Source organism: Salmo salar, chromosome ssa29 (assembly GCF_905237065.1).
Source record: "Salmo salar chromosome ssa29, Ssal_v3.1, whole genome shotgun sequence".
In the NCBI taxonomy this organism is placed as follows: Eukaryota; Metazoa; Chordata; class Actinopteri; order Salmoniformes; family Salmonidae; genus Salmo; species Salmo salar.
In genome coordinates, this window is record NC_059470.1 from 19,981,393 (window position 1) to 20,000,277 (window position 18,885).

General features: G+C 43.5%; 1 protein-coding gene across 1 annotated transcript in view; it reads left to right on the top strand.

The window, feature by feature from the left end:
• The first annotated feature begins 3,604 nt into the window (after positions 1-3,604).
• Positions 3,605-18,885, top strand: part of bmp6 (bone morphogenetic protein 6) — a 35,876-nt gene continuing 20,595 nt past the window's right edge. Inside the window, exon 1 of the mRNA XM_014181053.2 lies at positions 3,605-4,500. Coding sequence (XP_014036528.1) covers positions 4,095-4,500 — 406 coding nt within the window. The 5' untranslated portion in view covers positions 3,605-4,094. The remainder of the gene's footprint in view (positions 4,501-18,885) is intronic.

Below are 18,885 nucleotides of genomic sequence, written 5' to 3' on the forward strand. Positions count from 1 at the left end.
GCTTTTACCAAACCGTTGCCACAAAGTTGGAAGCAGAATCATCTAGAATGTCATTGTATGCTGTCGCGTTAAGTTTTCCCTTCAGTGGAACTAAGGGGCCTAGTCCTAACCATGAAAAACAGCCCCAGACCATTATTCCTCCTCCACCAAACTTTACAGTTGGCACTATGCATTGGGGCAGGTAGCATTCTCCTGGTATCTGCCAAACCCAGATTCGGCCATCGGACTGCCAAAAGGTGAAGCGTGATTCATCACTCCAGTTTTCACTGGTCCAGAGTCCAATGGCGGCGAGACGCGCATTGCGCATGGTGATCTTAGGCTTGTGTGCGGCTGCTTAGCCATGGAAGCCCATTTCATGAAGCTCCCGACGAAAAGTTATTGTGTTGACGTTGCTTCCAGAGGCAGTTTGGAACTCGGTAGTGAGTGTTGCAACTGAAGACAGACGATTTTTACGCGCTTCAGCACTCGGCAGTCCTGTTCTGTGAGCTTGTGTGGCCTACCACTTCGCGGCTGAGCCGTTGTTGCACCTAGATGTTTCCACCTCACAATAACAGCACTGTCTTTTGGATGGGACGTTAAACGGGTGTCCTGACTCTCTGTGGTCACTAAAGATCCCATGGCCCTTATCGTAAGAGTAGGGGTGTTAACTCTGGTGTCCTGGCTAAATTCCCAATCTGGCCTTCATACCATCATGGCCATCTAATCATCCCCAGTTTACAATTGGCTCATTCATCCCCCCTCCTCTCCTCTGTAACTATTCCCCATGTTTTTGCTGTAAATGAGAATTTGTTCTCAGTCAACTTACCTGGTAAAATAAGGGTTAAATAAAAAATTTTTTTTTTTAACTAACAGTTGACCAGGGCAGCTCTAGCAGGGCAGAAATTTGACGAACTGACCTGTTGGAAAGGTGGCATCTTAGTTAAATAAAGGTAACATTTAAAAGAAAAATTATAATAATGACGGTGCCACGTTGAAAGTCACTGAGCTCTTCAGTAAGGCCATTCTACTGCCAATGTTTGTCTATGGAGATTGCATGGCGGTGTGCTCGATTTTATACACCTGTCAGCAACGGGTGTGGCTATAATAGCCGAATCCACTAATTTAAAGGGGTGTCCACATACTTTTGTGTATATAGTGTATATGTACGTAGTTTTTTCTTCATGATTTATAAATTATACCAGGTCCACTAAGTGGTTTATAGATGGTAAACACGTATACATGGTTTACTAATGGTTAGATAAAACTAATTCATAATGGATTATTAGCCGCCTGTCCACCTCTTTCCCACCATTTTGCATCACACAGTGTCATACTGGTGTGTCAGACACAACCTCCGTGGGGCAAATGACAAAGTCATACAAACAATGACAGAACCTCACCAGCTGCTTATCTGTACTGTCTATTTCATAATGATCCCCCACATACAAAGGTTCTTTAAAGTTAAATCACTGCGCTCGACAATTGTGGTTGGTATACCACCCTCATATCTAGAGGAATTAGAGGGAGGGCTAGTAGGGGTATGGAGGCTGATCGAAAGAAGCAAAACCTTTGAAAGACAAAGACTGGAAAGCAGCAATAGCATCAAAAGCACCAGCACTATACTGGCATTGTTTCTGGTTGGAGTTGTACTATGGTTGTGTGATGTGTGGGGTCTTGGGTCTACCACCAGACTATACTGTAGTAAGATGGTGGTGTGGAAATGCCATGTTTAGAGGAATAATTACTGTGCGAAGAATGACTGTGAGTGTGTTTATGCCTGTGTGTATGTGTGTGTGCCCACATGTTTATGTCTGTATAATTAGTGTGGAAGATTTAGCAGTCCAAGTGAACTTGGTGTTATGAGTGAACATTCCTCTGGTGGACAGCTCCCCCTCAATTATCTGTGTGTGTGTGGGTGCTTGCGCGCACGTGCATGTGTGTGAGAGATGATTCAGCTTGGAAGCAGAGAAAGTAGTACCCTAAGGCAGGTGTGTGCGTGCGTCTATACAATATGGTTGTCTGTATACTGTCCGTTAGTATAAGTGAACAGTTATATCCACAGGTTGCAATGAGACCAGCCTGTGTATGAGGGACTCCAATCTCTCTCCTCAGGTTGTGAGTGTGACCCATCGTGTGTGTGTGTGTGTGTTAATTAGGGTGAGGAGAGGCTCTGTCTAGACGCCATGATGACAGGACACACACCCCCTGTTTAGCCTGTGTGCCCTCCCTCTGCTTCCTCCTGCCTCCTCACCCATGGCCAATACACCCAGCTATCACCTGCTCCCACACACACACACACACACACACATTGTTATTTCCTATTCAATTTCTGTACTGCTCGAAGTGGACGTTTGAGGTTGAATATTCGTCAATAGCCAGACACTAATCGTGGCGTGTCTTTACAATGATGTATTTTACTTGCTAATACAGTTAGAGTGGCATGCCTAAATTAGATGTGATGATGTGTAAATAAAGCTAATATTAAGACAGTCAACTGTTGGTCCAATATAGTATATTTTTTGTGTCATCCTCCATTGTACTGAATTGCTAGCAAAGAATGCATTATTGACAAATGGTTCTTGGTAGAAGGGTTCTGTATTGAATTTTATACATTATTTTTCATTCTTACTTTTCCAAAAGTTCATTCTACAAGGCTGCAAACAGACGCGTTCAATCTCTACGACCAAAAACAGTGAGCAGGTAGTCTTTTATATAACAGCCAGACTTCTTTTACTTTTCCCCACTGTGCTGGCTGCCTGTCTGTCTCATCTCTTCCCCCCGTCCTGTAGGCAGTTGTAGGGAGTCTCCTTCCTCTCTTTCGCCTGGACCTCAGCCAGTGGAGGAGGTGGGGAAGGGGGAGGGGAGGGGATGTGACTTTGATGCTGCTACGCTCTTCAAGCTCCCAACAGATAAGATAGGCTGCAGAGAGATAAGGACACCCTGCCTTCCTATCAGAGGGATCTGGGCACACAGACAGACACAACACGGAGGGGGGCGGTGCTGGTGTGGGGGCACTCTCTTCTGTTCCCTCTCCAACCCCTCACCTTAAATAAGTAGTACGTTATAATTTTTGTATTTAACCTTTTATTGAACCCTGTCTCTTGACGCAAGTGTGTAATGGAGTCATTAAGCAAACGTGGATCACAATTTGATTCAATTTGCATAAAGGCATAAATATAAAAATAAGGATTATTTATAGTAATATTGTAACGTGTCTGAGATGTTGCTGTTTTTCATTTCATCGTCAGGGGTCGTGCGTAACCAATATAATATTATTTCCAAGCGGACTAGAGTAGTTTTCCCTAAAGAAAGTCCTTGAGGACCTTTAGGAAACAAGTGTCTCAAACCTTTTAGTGACTTAAAAATAAGACCGTTATGACCTGTCCAGGTTATTCGAATAGTATATATCACGATTTTTCATCAAAGAAAGTTTTACTTTTGGTGCGAGGGTTATTGCTGAGAAATGGTCATAAATATGAATTAAAGTATTTTTAATTTCTCATGCGTATGAAAAGACGTACAGCTTTTGATTGGCACTTTCTACATGTAAATCAAATGTCATCAGCCCCACCTATCCTCTGTGCGCACTAACTGGGCGGGTACAGTGGCTACACGCGCTTTACTACCTGCTAATGCCCGTTACTCAGAACTCAGACACTGCAGATACACATTCAACCGGTGGAATTGAGGAAACTTCAAGTTAAGGGGTTATTTCTTCTACGCAACTTTGGGAAATAGTGTATTTAAGAGTTAAATACATACACTAGAGTACAATGGTTTCTTTCAGAGTTATATTTTTACCAGATAACATGTCGAGGAACTTTTCATTTTGACTGGGTCTGACTTGGACTTACCGAAGCGTTTAGAAGTTGTTTTACATGCTGCCTTTGACGCAGAAAGCCGAGCTGTGGACTTGGAGACTTTTCAGAAATTATGAAGACCAATTTTACGAACATTTTTTGTTGGATAATATTGCATAATGCGTGAATGATTATCGATTTATTTCAAAGTAGCTACTTTAGCTTTCAGTGAGAACAAGGAGCCAATTTGAAGAATAACTATAAACTTATTGAAACCGTACGTCAGAGACACACTGACTACAAACTGGACATACAATGACAAGCTGTTGGTTTGCCTTTGTGGGTTTGTGGTGGAGCGCTTATTGCATGTTCCTTATTGCAGGTAGCAATTATTTATTCGATGGGAACAACGAGGTGCACCCAAGTTTCATTCACCGGCGGTTGCGGACTCACGAAAAGAGAGAGATGCAGAAAGAGATCCTCTCCATCCTTGGACTTCCACACAGACCCAGACCGCATCTGTCACATGGAAAGTACAACTCCGCTCCGCTCTTCATGCTGGATCTTTACAATACGATATCCAGCGAGGAGAAAAACGAAGTGGAGGGCATGTTGGAACAGTACCAGTCCATGTACACCACCCAAGGTCCCCCTTTGGCAACATATCAGGAGAATGCCTTCCTAAATGACGCCGACATGGTGATGAGCTTTGTAAATTTAGGTAAGTTATTAAATTATTATATCATTACAAATGTAATGTATTCAACTGTAGTCATTTAGCTAATTTGGAGTTTAAAAATGGGCAAATAAAGTCATAGTTTATACGTCCTTAATATCAATCTCAATCCAAATGCAAATTGGAGACGTAGCCTACACTCGTGCGCAAAAAGCAGTATCGTGAAGTTAATTCTACAGAGGCTGAAAAAATAGAGACCAGAAGTGTTCCTCTGCAGCCTACGTGTGAATTGTTGTTCACAGGTGTTCGATCCAGTGCCAACAATATTCAAATGAGCCTGTATTGGGCCGTGGATGCCTGCAATATTGCGCGTGCTTCCACCAACCACAGGGACAGATCTCTAAACTCTTCCCAGTCCTCATCAGTGGTAAACGAGAGCTCGATAAAAATAACACGTTATATATACTGTGTTGAAATATCAGAAGTTCTCTTAATTGTAACATTTACATTTGAGTTATTTAGCAGACGCTCTTATCCAGAGCGACTTGCAGGAGTAATTAGGGTTAAGTGCCTTACTCAAGGGCACACCGACAGATGTTTCATCTAGTCGGCTCGGGGGATTTGAGCCAGCGACCTTTCGGTTACTTGCCCAACGCTTTTAATCTCTAGGCTTCCGAACTTTGTTTGTCTATGGACTTCACGCACGATGATCATTTACGCACAGAGATACATTGGTTAATTTAGTCCAAATGCTGATTCCGCAATGTTTTGCAATCGGTTCAATGATTTAAATCTGATGGAGGAAAATTAAAAACGTATCCACACCAAACTAAATACAAAAAACAACAACCAGCACGCTGGTATTTGTGTAAACCTATTCTTGGCATTGACCATATAAATTGCTGTTTAATATGTGAACTGTGTTGCATTGTTTGTGTTGCTTCGTTGAATTTCTTTAATTAGACCCTGGACGATAAAGAGATACTTTCATCATAAACAGTTCAACATAAAAGCCCACGGTCTCTCCTTCCATTAGCCGCGCGAGTGTTTACAGAGCTCGTCTAAACAGACTGCGTGAAGATAAACAGAGGCGCTGGCAGACTCCGGTCAACGCTGCTAAACTTGATGGATGCCATTCTTTGCATATTGTCATTATTGAGTCTGAGAATACTACGGAAGTGTCCGAACCAAGAGGGATTTTAAAAAAAGTCTGTGGCACTTCTCAGTTAAAAATTTTAAAAAACTCAAACCTAACCACACAATTCCACAAGTGATTATCATGAGATGCAATTCAAAGTAACAAACTAAGCAGCAAAAGCTTCCTTTTTTTAATCGTCCTCTGGAGTGTTCAATGGTGAAGTTGCATCATGTAGTGATGAAAACCAGATATTGCAGGGTGTTTTTTCTCTCTCAAGTAACTCAGTGACTCTATTGGCCGCTGTTGGAGTGTGGTGAGTGGTTTCCAGTCCCTGTTAGTTTGGGTTTTTGCTGCTGTTGCACATCTGCGTATGCACTTAAATTAATAATCTCCCATACATCAGTTCACAATTCCCTCAAATTCATTGTACCCAGGGATTAAATTGCCATCCCAATAGAACAGAGTACTGCTACTTAGTTACTGCCTTGGAGAAGATGGCTTCCTCCTCCAATGTGATTGTAATTAATGCTAGACAGGCCAAGGTGCTCCATCTGCTTTGCGAATAAAGCATTGCATGACTACTGTGTGTCATCGGATTAGCTTTTAATGTGCTTTCCTCTATATTTTACTGTTTCCTGACGGATGGCCCGAGAAACAGACCACTGGATGTTGCTTATTGTCTGGGTGGTCTCGTTTCTTTCAAGTCTGCCTTCAGTCTGTGTATCGTATAGGGACAACCGTCGGATCTGATCGGTGTTGGAGAATATGGTGATTGACCTTTTACGTTTGCATTGTTGGTCTCAATTGATCCACTGCACACCCAGCTCTACTAATAGAGGCCTCCTTTTGGGCATTCCCATGGGGGATCATGGATTTAGGAGTCCCTTAACACTACGATGCTACAGCATCTGTCTGATGTGTGGCCAGTGTGAAGCAGACGTTCTGTTCCTCGTCAATGACTCATGTTTAGGTCTTGTTTAGTCATCCGCTCGTTGAGAATACCGCTCATGCCAACGACCCATATTGACTCATCACAAGTAAGAGGAAAGAACTTAAATTAGGTTAACAGAAACATCCCTTCCTTTCCGTCCCACTCATTCCCTAAAAATAGTGTGTTGATCATCGTCATCACTCTGTTTGCCTGGTGGGTACCCTTCCCTGGTGCTGGCATGGTGCAGTTACACAGTGTTACACTATGTACAGTATGAGTCATAGTCTATCGTTCGTACCACAAGTCCAGACTTGTCTTAATGCACCGCTGTGTAGTAGCCACGGTCAGCCGGTCAGTAGCAGCTCTAGTCAGCCTGATGATGATTTTGAAAATGATGGCTTTAGTCCTGTGAGAAAGGACTTTCCCTTGGAGTGAGCTGTCATTCTGTCTTCTGGGAAAGTGACTGATTCACATATTCTGTGAAACGCTGTTTTCCAAACCAGAGTTTCCCAAACTCGGTCCTGGGGCACTCCCTGGGTGCACGTTTTGTTTTTTGTCCTAGCACTACACAGCTAATTCAAATAACCAACTTATCATCAAGCTTTGATTATTTGAATCAGCTGTGTCGTGCTAGGGCAAAAACCAAAACATGCAGGGGGGGGTCATTTTCTGACCAGAAGAAGAGATAACATGGTCTAAAAACAGTCAATTCGCTTTTTCATGTAGGACATGGCCGCTGTGTCAAAATAGTCTTCAGCCAATGTACAGAAATGTCCAATAAGAGTTGGTTTAGTTTGTGTGCTGCTTGAACGGGAACTTCAAATGTTGTTCTCATGTCAATTTCACTTATTTCTGATGGATTCACTTTGCCTCACAGACAGGTGAAGGTCTTCCCGAGCTTTGCTTAGCATGAGATAACTACCAAAAACTCCCATCTCTCGTTTCTCCTCATAACGCTCTATATTTGTCTATGAGATCCTCTAAAGGGGGACTTCCAGTAAGTAAGAGCAAAATCCAGGAAAATCCATCCCTGTTTGTAGGAGTTGTCTTGTTTGGAACTTAATTTTCCACCTGCCGTGACCAGGCAGCTGTTGTTTTTTTTTAGCCGCCCTCCTTCCGTGGTTTTCATGATTCACGGATGAGCCGGTCCTCACCCTCCTTAACCCGGCGTACGTTCATCCCCCTCTCCACACCCCATTGCACTGCAATGGAGGATCTGTCAGTGCCCCTCTTAACTAAGTCAATAGCCACCCGCGTCGGGTGTTAACGCACCACCAGCCTGCCTCCCACACTTGAAAGGTGACCTGGGAGACAGGGTTTTCTAGGGGGGGTTTCAGGAGATTACCCGGGTCTAGACAATACCAGGCTTACTCTCGCAATCCCAGCCTTTTAAAATGTGTGTTTCCTGTCTTACGATGCCTGGGTGCATTTCTGAGCAGCTCAATCTCAGGTAAGCTGTGTTCTTTTTTGCACCAGAACGTGTCCCAAAGCTCCGGCGTGATGAAATAATTAATTGGGAATGATCAAAGAGTTAATTGTTTGATACGAGGGCGGCTTTGGCCAATACCCTTGAAAGCCTCTAAAAAAACTTCCTGTAGACCCCTTAAACAAAATCAACTGCTTTGTGTTCAGTGTTTTAGGAGTAAATGAAGTGACGCATTGGAGATATGTTGTCGTGGAATAAAATACGGTATCTAGGCCATGAAGTTTAGGGAAAATAAGAGATACAATTAAATAAACGTCAAAAAGGATGGAGTTATGATTTAACACCTAGCTCTGTAATACACATTCCATACTGTCTAGAAAAGCTACAACAACCAGACTCGGGAGACGTTTCCTCTATCAAACTGTTTGTTTCTATGAAGCGGCTGTATGTTTTGCCAAAGAGCCTCATGTCCAATACAGTCCAAACAGCGGAAAAGGAAGCTCTTTAAATGCGGTAACTCAATATGCGGAATCGTTTGTGTATCTTGGGCACTTCATTGGAACTTTATTGGTCCCATGTTAAGAGTGGAAGCATCATATGTTTGATACGTAAAACTTATGAAAGCCAAAATAATGTTAATGGTTTGTTTATGGTTACATTTATCCCCTTGTTTTAACTTTAAGTTCAGCCCCTTAAAAGGCTACTTTCTGTCCCTCAGTAGGCCTATGTGCAGGAAATGCCTTAGAGAACACTTTGAATCTTAAACATACACACACACATACATACACACACATACATACATACATACATACATACATACATACATACATACATACATACATACACTCACGCAACCACACACCAGAGATGAGATGACTCCAAGGTCGAAAGATAACACTTTTTAAGAAGGCATTCCGTTTACATTTGAAGAAGTTTCTGTCACACCCTACTCTTAAAAAACCTGATGGTATCGCTCCCTCTCACACCATTACTCTCTAACTTGACAAGATGGCTGTCACGATTGGTCTTTATACGTGTTAAGAATGCCATGTTCCATACTTTCTTTTTTCAAAGTCCCGCACTGAAAGTTCCACAGACATTCCTATTCCCGGTGGGACAGTGTGGGACGGGAGCGGGAGGAGATAAGAGCGTGATACACGGTACACGCCGGCAGTTAACCATCTGTCAAGGAGTGCAGATGACTGCGACGGAACATCTGATTACGGGCCACTCTTCTCCCATTTATCACGTCGTGTGCTGGCATGCAGGAATGTTTGCTCTGCTATATCTCGAGGACAGACCCAAATCTCCCTTACTGCTCATTTTTGCAACTTCTGCAGTGGTGTCAGAGGCCAAGAAGAGAGTGGAGTACAGTCGGCCTGTTTCTGCTATGACCTCTGACCTTCTGACTCCCTGCTGGTTCTTTTAGAGAGGGCTTTAGTGAGGAGATAATTAACCTGGTGTGTGTGTGTGTGTGTGTGTGTGTGAGTGAGAGACGTTGCTTCCAGTTTGCTGAATGAACTATTTTCGATACACGTTTGGTGATACATTCCCTTTTCACCTGCTCTCTAAGCAAAGGCCGTTGATGGGAGCGTGAAAACAGCATCGCCCCTCTTTCAGGCCCTCTTAGGCCTTTACTACCTCCCCTGCTGAGGAGTTATTGACGCCTGGGTGGCGTTAGCGCTTCCTGAATCAACACAGCACTGATATGTTGATGCGTAGCAGCTGTGAAATACACACACACACACGAATGCCCTCCCGCTATCCTGGCCAGTAGCGTACAGATATGTACAAACACATCCGTAGAAGCAGGTACGTATGCCTGCACACAGACATAGACACGCACACTCGCCTTAGGTGTATTCTCATCAATCTCCTTTGTTGCTTGCTTTTCAAGCTTGACATGCTGCAGACAGCAGAAGAGATGCGACTGATATCATTGATATCAAATTGATTCAGGGAGGTATCGAAATTGCATTTGTGTTATTCTGTAAATCACACACACGGACGTTAGGATGATAGGTTATGGTGGATATTGGTTACTCTGTGAGATGCAATTCCAGGCAGCTATCCGAATGATCAGGACTTCATAAAATGTGCTTAACAATTAACACGGTCAACGGAGGCGGCCACTAAAGAAGAGATGTATGTGTGTAAACGTCATGTCTAACTAATGACAGACTGCCTGTCACATTCCAACATGGAGCTTTGTTCTGTCCAATACAGAAAAGAGCAGGATTTATCTCCAGCCAACAAAAGGCAAAGGAGGGCATACCCAGATGTGGCACAAAGACAGAGACATGGATACAAAGAGCTGAGAGGGACAGGCCACTGGGGCCATGGGTGATTTAAGTGTTTCTGTGGCCTGGAAGGGTCAAGAGGAAGGAGAGGGGGCAGGACACTCAATGGAAGACGTCCGCGGGTGGAGATAGGACAGGGTTGACCATTGCTACCCATCCGTGTTCAGTGTTCCCAGCCCGGTCCGAGCTCTAAAGAGGACGTGCCTGAAACAACAACAGAGGGAGAATCAGGGCCTCCCCGTGCTCCGAACACTCCAACCTCCACAAGCAGCCCCTCTATTTCAAACGGGCCGCCGCTGACAAATTTATGAGGGCCAGACGAGCCGAGGGGCTGGCTTTCCAAACACGATACAGGCACAAAAACAAAGCGAGATGGGAGCTCCCTGAGCTGAGGGGAGGGATGGAGATCATAGCCACACTCCCACTGGCACATTCCACTAGTCAGGTCACTGTCTAGGCTGCTTTCAGACTGTTTACCCGCCCTCGGACCCAAAACACCCTGTATTGTTCAATGTTCACACCCCTGTCCTGTAGCTTGGGGAGGTATGTATCCTAAATCCTGGCTGCTAATGAATAGAATAGAAAACGTGTGAGCTGAGTTTCTCAGCGGGGCTCGCCTGCTGTCCCGTCTCTGTCTGACTTGTCAGGTCTGGAGGGTTGGAACTTGGAACTTTTAATTTAAGGGAGCACTTAAGTGTTTTTGGGGGGACCCTCCATTTTGGAGTGCGTTTTTAAATCATATGGCCAGTATTAAAGCAGGGTAAGGAATTCCCCCCTGTCGGTTGGTCTCCATGGTTATGTCTGTGTCATGTTTCGCTCTGTTGATTAGTAGAGAAGGAGTGTTGAGCCTTTTTACATGGCCACAGCACCTTCATTTGGTATTACATGTCCAGATGGCTGGTGAATTGCTTGAGAACCCCATAGAATATTTTCTTGTAATGTTGACTACCATGCTGACATTTTTACTGACAGACCTGTGCAGGTACTTATCGTAGTACTTATCCTAGATTCTGTTCAGGCCTTAGTACGGTCTCCGGCACTGACCACGTCGCTGTGTTTAATTTGTGTATCTTACATAAAAAAACAACACAGGGAAACAATGGAGCTGCTCTGATTTATCAGCGGATCATGTGCTCTTGTTTTGAGCCACTGAATGGCATTGTGGTCTACTCAGAGTTTCCAATGGGAATAGCATTGAGCCTCAACCCTCATACCAGTCAGGGAGAGAGGGAAAGGAGGTGTAGAGAGAGGGAGGGAGGGGGGGATAGAGAGAGAGAGACCCTGGCCTTCTAACTTGCGGCTGTGGAATGCAAGCCACCAATATTTTGACTTCTCCTTTGGAAACAGCTGCGTTTCCTTTTTCAAAGATATTTTTTCCTTATTTATCGGATCCCTCAGGAGAAATCCATCTCGTCCGTCTGACACAAGCTTCCTCCTCTAAATCGGAGTGCAGAGGCCCGCCGAGCGCTCAGACACACACCTGCTACAACAGACACCAGATCACTATAGCAGGTCTCCCAACCCGGTCCCGCTGCCCCCTCACACACACACACAGATGTGTGCGTACGCATATAGTACACACGCATGCATGTATGTGCATACACACGCATGTGTGCAGACGTATACGCACACACACTCCCTAGGGACCAGCTCTCAAATGGCATTCCACAAAGCCTGAAAGGCCAATAAAAGAGGACCTTGACAATAATAATCACAGACTTGGCAGAGTATGAAAAAAGAACGCTGGTGAAAATTACAAGTGTACATATTTGGGGGAGAAGTACATAAAAAAAACAACGGAGTACATCTCTGTTTATATTTAGTTTGTACTAATGGAAGCCAAACTGAGAAGTAGCAAGGGAGCCATTTTTTTATAGAGGGTCAGTAGTTTGGCCCATTGGAAAGAAGTAGCCTTCGTCGTCAGTAGCCTATAAATTTCAGGGGAAATTGACCGAAACATCAAGGACAGAGAATCCTACATTAGTGGAAGAAATGAGATCAGAGGCTTTTTAAAGATCTCCAAATCGGATGGCCATTGATTCTCCGATAAAGTTGGACATTGATGGTATCGTTTTAGCTGACGATTATTATGAGTCTCAAATGTATTTGGCGTAGCTTCAGAGAGCAGATATGCATTGGGCTAAGTGAAAGGCAGTTTGGGACACCCCTCTGGCCCACACAGATGGTTTGTCCCTGTATCCTATGGCTACCAAGGGACAGTGAACTCTAAGGACAGGATAAGAGCCATGTAAACACTTCTATGTGTATACTATGCATGTCTGTAATATGTATTGCAATATGTTGGATAATAGTGATGCTGACCTCAGTATTGTCGCTCTCGCATTTGTGTACAACCACCAGCCAAGAACCTTATATCGCTCTCACTTTGTTTACCAATGTTTGGTTGGGTTTATTTTCTTGTTTGTGTGTGAGTGAAAGCATCCAGCGGTTTTTCCCGGCCTCTGTCCTGGGATGTCAGGGAGGAGACACATGCAGGATGGTATGAGAAGATCCCGTTCTGTGAGACTGCCAATGCAGAGCAGTAGACTATACTGTAGTTTGTCCTAACACTGTTATATCAGCTATACCTTAGCTGTACTTTTGATGCTTTCATTCATGTCTCCATAAGTCAAAAAGTGGAAAGGAATGTGTGTTTATTTTCCAGACCATTGCCACGATTTTTATGGAATTTCCTTCTCAATTAGAGAAAAGATGTTACCCTATTTGTTGACAGGTCATTGGCTCACATTGGGTAGCGAATTAGAATGGCTGCTTTTACAAGGCCTGTTGAAAAAAAAAAAAACCCACTGCTAACCATTAATGTCAATGAGCCTGCTCTGTACACCTGAGGCCTTTAGCGTTCACACACACACGAACACACACACACAGAATCATTTCCTCTCAGCAGTGTACAGTAGTTATGTCCTGAGAGCTGTGGAAGAAATGGGAATGAAATCTCCCAATGACACACAGGTATGAGGGGGATGACTGCTACCATTCAGCAGTCTGCCGATTGGGGCTCCTGATAGTCTCTTTTGGTTACATTCAAGGCCGTGGGCAGGCAGCACCCGGACATCTTTTAGCAGAGCCCCCGCAAAGCTGCAATTATCACAAATTACCCGTGCCTTCTGAGTACCCCGGGACTTTAAAACCTGAGATGTGCGTCCAGATGTCATTTTTTTCTGGGCATTCGTGTGGAATGCAGCGCTGACGGACTTGCCGGTGGAAAAATAGGCCCGGACAGTAGACGTTAGACGCTGCCTGTCAGGGGTTTGGATCGGACTCAGTATTCCTTTTTAAAGGATTATGATTACAGTCAGAATAGGATTCTAATGGGGACTGATGTCCCAATGTGGAATTCCTTCCTGAGTGATGTCATTACGTAACCTGGTGGGCTGATGTGCCAATAGCTGGCCAGTCTTAGCTTGAAGGCTCTTCTTCTAGTGCAGATGGTGTAGGACGTTCTTTGCAAAGGATGGTCTCCTTGCCTCATTTCCTCGCCATGGTGGAGTGGTCTGCCCATGTTCACATTTATGTACTCTGACATTGGGGCTGAGGTGTGTGGGGGCTGGGACTGTGTGAGTGTGTGTGTGCGTGCATATGTGGCTGTGCACGCGGGTACGGCTCCATCGTAAACCCCCGATCCCGCCAGTGACCCATGCCTGGGCCGGTGTCTCCTGGCGGGCAGGCTTTGATGCAGGCTCCGGTCAGAGTAGAGGATGAGAGATGGGGACAAGTGTTCAGGGACCCCCCCAAACCCCCACTCTCACCCCACACTTTGAACCCTATCTAGCTGCCTCCCAGCTGCCTTACAACAAACCCCATCAGGCCAGCAGGACGTGGAAACAAGTCCTGGTGGAAGTGGAGCGTGGCGGCCCCTCGGGGAGCGCCACAGGCAGCTCCTTAGGCAGATGGATACAACCACCAACTCCAAACAGTATCCTGCTGAGAGAATACTGCGAAAAGTCTAAACTTTTATAGAAGAAAGGATGTTTTTCCAAGAGATTAGTTTTTGCATGGCTCCTAATACCAACAAATAGAGTTTGAAGTTGAATGGAAGCCCAGGAGCTTTTATGTTTAGACTAGAGCAGACCTATTTTTTTTTTTACTCTGAGAAATGTATTTTTCTTTGGCTTTGTTTCGTTATGTGCTGCGGTTCTAGAAGAATTGGGCCCACCATGTGAAGCCCAGAGAGTTTCCCAAGAAACAGGAGTCAAACAAACCTTTAATTATGAACACTGGAGCAATTAGTGAAAGCAGGAAGGCATTGGGATGTGTGAGAGCCCCCCCTCAGGAGCCATCAAATCTGAGATGGAGGCAAGAGAGAATATAATTACATAAACACGATATGAATTCTTCACATGCCTTGGGCTGTGCTTCATTTTTATTGGTTTAATCATTGTAGGCGTCTTTAGAACATTTTTTTGCGTCTGGTCTGTCTGAAAGGGTGCAAAGAAGTCCTATTTAATTGAAGGGCTTGTGCGAATTTTTTTTTTTTTTATCTCGCTTTAGTTCACAGCTATGCAATGTGGGTATGGCAGCTCATTCCTGAATGAATGGCAAATTAGAGAGACTTAACGACAAAGTGGATTGTTGAGTAGATTTACAGTCTGAACTGTTGGCTGGATTCTAACCCAAGCTCTTGTTTTGGGTTGTGTGAAGTTCCAAGTTGTTTTCCATTGTGGCTAACAATAATGCATATTACATGCCTCAGGTCAAGGGTAGTTTATTCACAGTCGTAATTTGACAAACTATGTTCTCTGCACTCCAAGTCATGGATTTGTAATCAACATTCTACTTCTACGAAAACATGAGATATATAGTTTGCAGCTATAATTAGAAACTGGGTTTTAAAACAACATTATCCAAATGGATCCAAATCGCTTTATTCTCCATCAGAGTGGTGGTACCCCAAGAAAACCCCGCTCCCCTGCCGACTTGGGCAACCCTGACTGAACACTACTAAGAGAGCTCTCCCCTTAACCCTCATGTTGTCAAACCGTTACTCAGCAGAAACTAGTTGGTTTTGACACATTTGCACACACTGTATACAGATTTGTTTTGTTGTTCTATTGTGTTATTGACTGTACGTTTTGTTTATTCCATGTGTAACTTTGTGTTGTTGTTTTTGCCGCACTGCTTTGCTTTATCTTGGCCAGGTCGCAGTTGTAAATGAGAACTTGTTCTCAACTGGCCTACCTGGTTAAATAAAGATGAAATATAAATAAAATGAAAAAAAACACACAGACCTCCACAAAGTTGCTTTGAGCTTTCAGAGACCTGCTATCTGGGTCACACAGGTGCTGTTAAGATTTGGTGTTAACCACCATGTTTTGCTACAGCGCCCCCGTGGTTTGGGAGGGGGCAGTGGAGGTGTGTAACTACTAGCTAGCCAGTGCCCTGAGGAGCAGTGCTGTGGGGGAGACGGCATTTGTTTTTCTTTGCGGTTGCGGGCGGTTGAGGGAAAGGACTGGATGCGGCCAGAGGGATTAAATGGAAGGCGACTGCCGGGCTCCCTCCAGGGGATTGGATGGAAAACATTTAGAGTGAGAGACGCCGTTGACCACTGACCACAGAGCCACCCGCCCACCTCTCCCTCAACGCCAGTCTGGTCTTCTTAACACTGCAGACACTCTCTCCTCTGTCCTCTCAGCTCCCTCCCTCTCTTTTTCTCATTTTCTGGGGTTCCTTAACCTTTACTTTTCCTGCATTCAAAAACAGACCTCAATTAATTTAAGTTAATCTTCCTGATTTTGGTTTCTTTTCTTAGTTTCCTTCTCTTTCTCTCCCTCCCTCTCCTGGAGTTGCATGTCCCATTTAGTTTCCTCAGTCATTTCCTACTACTAGAGCGTCCATACTGTGTGGGGGCTAATGGCAATAGCACCAGGACACTGAAGCCACATGTTGCGCAGGTGGAAACGAGAGAACAGACAGCAATAATACCTTTCCAAGACCCCCCTTCTTCTTCTCTGTCCCTTTCTGTGTCTCTCCCTCTCTCTCCCTCGGTCGTATCGCCCACCAGGTGGTGAATCATCAGAGACATTCCATTCTCACGTCTGCAGCATACTTTCACAGGTCACCACTGTCTCTAGGGCTGCTCAGTGTACTTTCCAACTGTATGTATGTGTGTGTGTGTGTGCGTGGTGGTGTGTGTTTGTATGTGCACACTAAAGACCTCAGGTGTCCAGTGTAGCAGGATCATTGACATTTATAGTCAGTTGCGATTTTTTTTAATCAACGGTCCTTTGTAAGTGCAGTAGTTTGTTTATGTGTGTCTGTGTTGGGGTGTGTGTGTGTGTGTGTGTGTGTGTGCATACACTCGCACTGGCTTTGTGACCACATTCTGTGGTTGTGCTACAGCATGTGACCATGGTCTCTGTGCTGGAGGTCTGCATCTGGTCAGTCCACCCTAACTCTCCCATATTGACCCTACACATGTTACTGTATTTCCATCACCTACTGTTAGCAAGACGTTGCTAATGCTCTCTTAATGCTACATCTTCTGGAATACTCTTAGGAGAAGCAACTCAAATGTCCCCTTCATGCCTTCTCCCTCTAGAGCTCAGGTCAGTTTAAACAAGATGGAAGTGCTCAACGGACCATCAATTGCATTTCAAGCCTCCATCTTAAACCCATGGGTGCTAAGTGAGATTTGGAATACCCTGACCTCTCCCCTTGAAAGAGCTGTCACTAGTGTAAACCTCAGGCTGACCTCTGAGCTGCAATTCTCACTGCAACTTGTGTGTGCGTGCCCGTGCGTGCGAGATAATGAACCATTCACTGTCAAGAGGCGTCAGAGGCCACGTCAACATTAGGGCTGCTGATGTGAATAAGATCTTGTTGGTTTCCTGTGTGTGTAAAGGTGTCAGCATACTTCCCATCCGAAACAGTTCATGCATAAATTATGACGACATTTTGTGACGTTTTTGTTTCTCGAGGCAAGCCGAAATTCGGTAGCCGAAAGTCTATGCCCCTCCGAAGATAAATATTCTTCAAATAATTGTTTGTTGTCATTCAACGAGAGAGTAATTGTTTTTATACAACAACCCCAAAAATTACTTGAGAAATACTGCACCAAACAACTTATTATTATTATTTAAAAATAAAATTGGGGTGGTAGATCAGCTTTAATATTGCAGATAGATTGTAGCTTCCATCAATGTAATTTTCTGCCTCATTTCCAATCCCCCCCCCCAAAAAAAATTGAAAATATATTTATATACAGTACCAGTCAAAAGTTTGGACACAGCTACTCATTCCAGGGTTTTTCTTTATTTTTACTATTTTCTACATACCCCAAATTGGAGTAAACTAATGAACAACAAAAGTTAGACTTCTAGTTTCTCTTCGCAGCGAAATCTGCAGAGCTGGGAAGGTTGTATCACTCACATATATAACATTCTCTTGGTTGTTAGAATTTTGTATAATAATTTAAATGGAAAAATTTGAAGTTTTGAATCCGGCATCGTTTTGCATATCAGTTCATAAACCATGTGCCATGGAATCGGTACATCGAAAATCTCTTCCCAACTATTTTGCAATATACATGGCACAGCTGTACATTTTTTGGTCATTAAATGAAACTGGTATATTTTGGACTTTAATGCAGGACCGACAGACAAGTTCCTTACTTTTTTCGCCTTCCACTTGCCTCTTCCATTTTTGTGGCAATGCTGCAATTAGTTGTTTGTAATTTTGGGTAGAGCAGACATTTCCATTTATTTTTATTAGCTGCATGTGTGACAACTCCACCAGTCCTATTTATTATATAATTTACAAAGATTATATATATTTTCTAATGTCTTTTTTTATCAATTAGTATATTTGAGTTTAACCACAATATTTGTTGCATTATTTGTTCTGTCTTTTCTGATGGATTAAACTAAAATTGCAACCGACTTTCTATGGCTTGTTTTAAAAATAATGATATTTTGGAGACAATTTCGTTTTCAAATAACCGAAAGTGAGAGGTTGTAATCTGAATTAAAAAAAAGGGCCATTCTTGAACATGGGGTGAGACATTCTTACTAATTTGCTAGAGAAACAGGATTTAAGTATAACTTTTGGATGACTGATACCTTTAGTGAGAGGTCTAATGCTTTAATATTTAATTTGAATTCATGTTCATTATATAAATAGGCCCGTTTTATTTTGTCCAGTTTGCCATTCCAAAAAAAAGGAAATATTTTTGCTCATAATTGAAAAAACAGGTCGCTAGGTGTAGGCAAGACCATACGAAAATAGCTTCACTGGGATATGGCTAGATCAGGGTGATTTTTCCACAAATAGACAGGTATTTTCCTTTCCATGGTAGCAAGATCTGATCTATTTTTGCTAACTTTCTATAAAAATGTATTGAAATGAGATTCTTTCTTTCTTTCGGGATATGTATACCGATTATGTCCACATCCCCGTCAGACAATTTTATTCATAAACTACACAGTAATGTAAAAGTTGTATTTTTGTGTGATCCAATACTTAATATAGTTCACTTATCATAATTTGGTTTTAATCCAGAGAGGTTAGAAAAAGTATCTAGATCCTCTGAGGCTGTGGAGGGATCCAAATTGCGGATTTAAAATGACACCTTTGTTTTTAAGCACTGTATTTCTAACCCCTTAATATTATTGTTGAA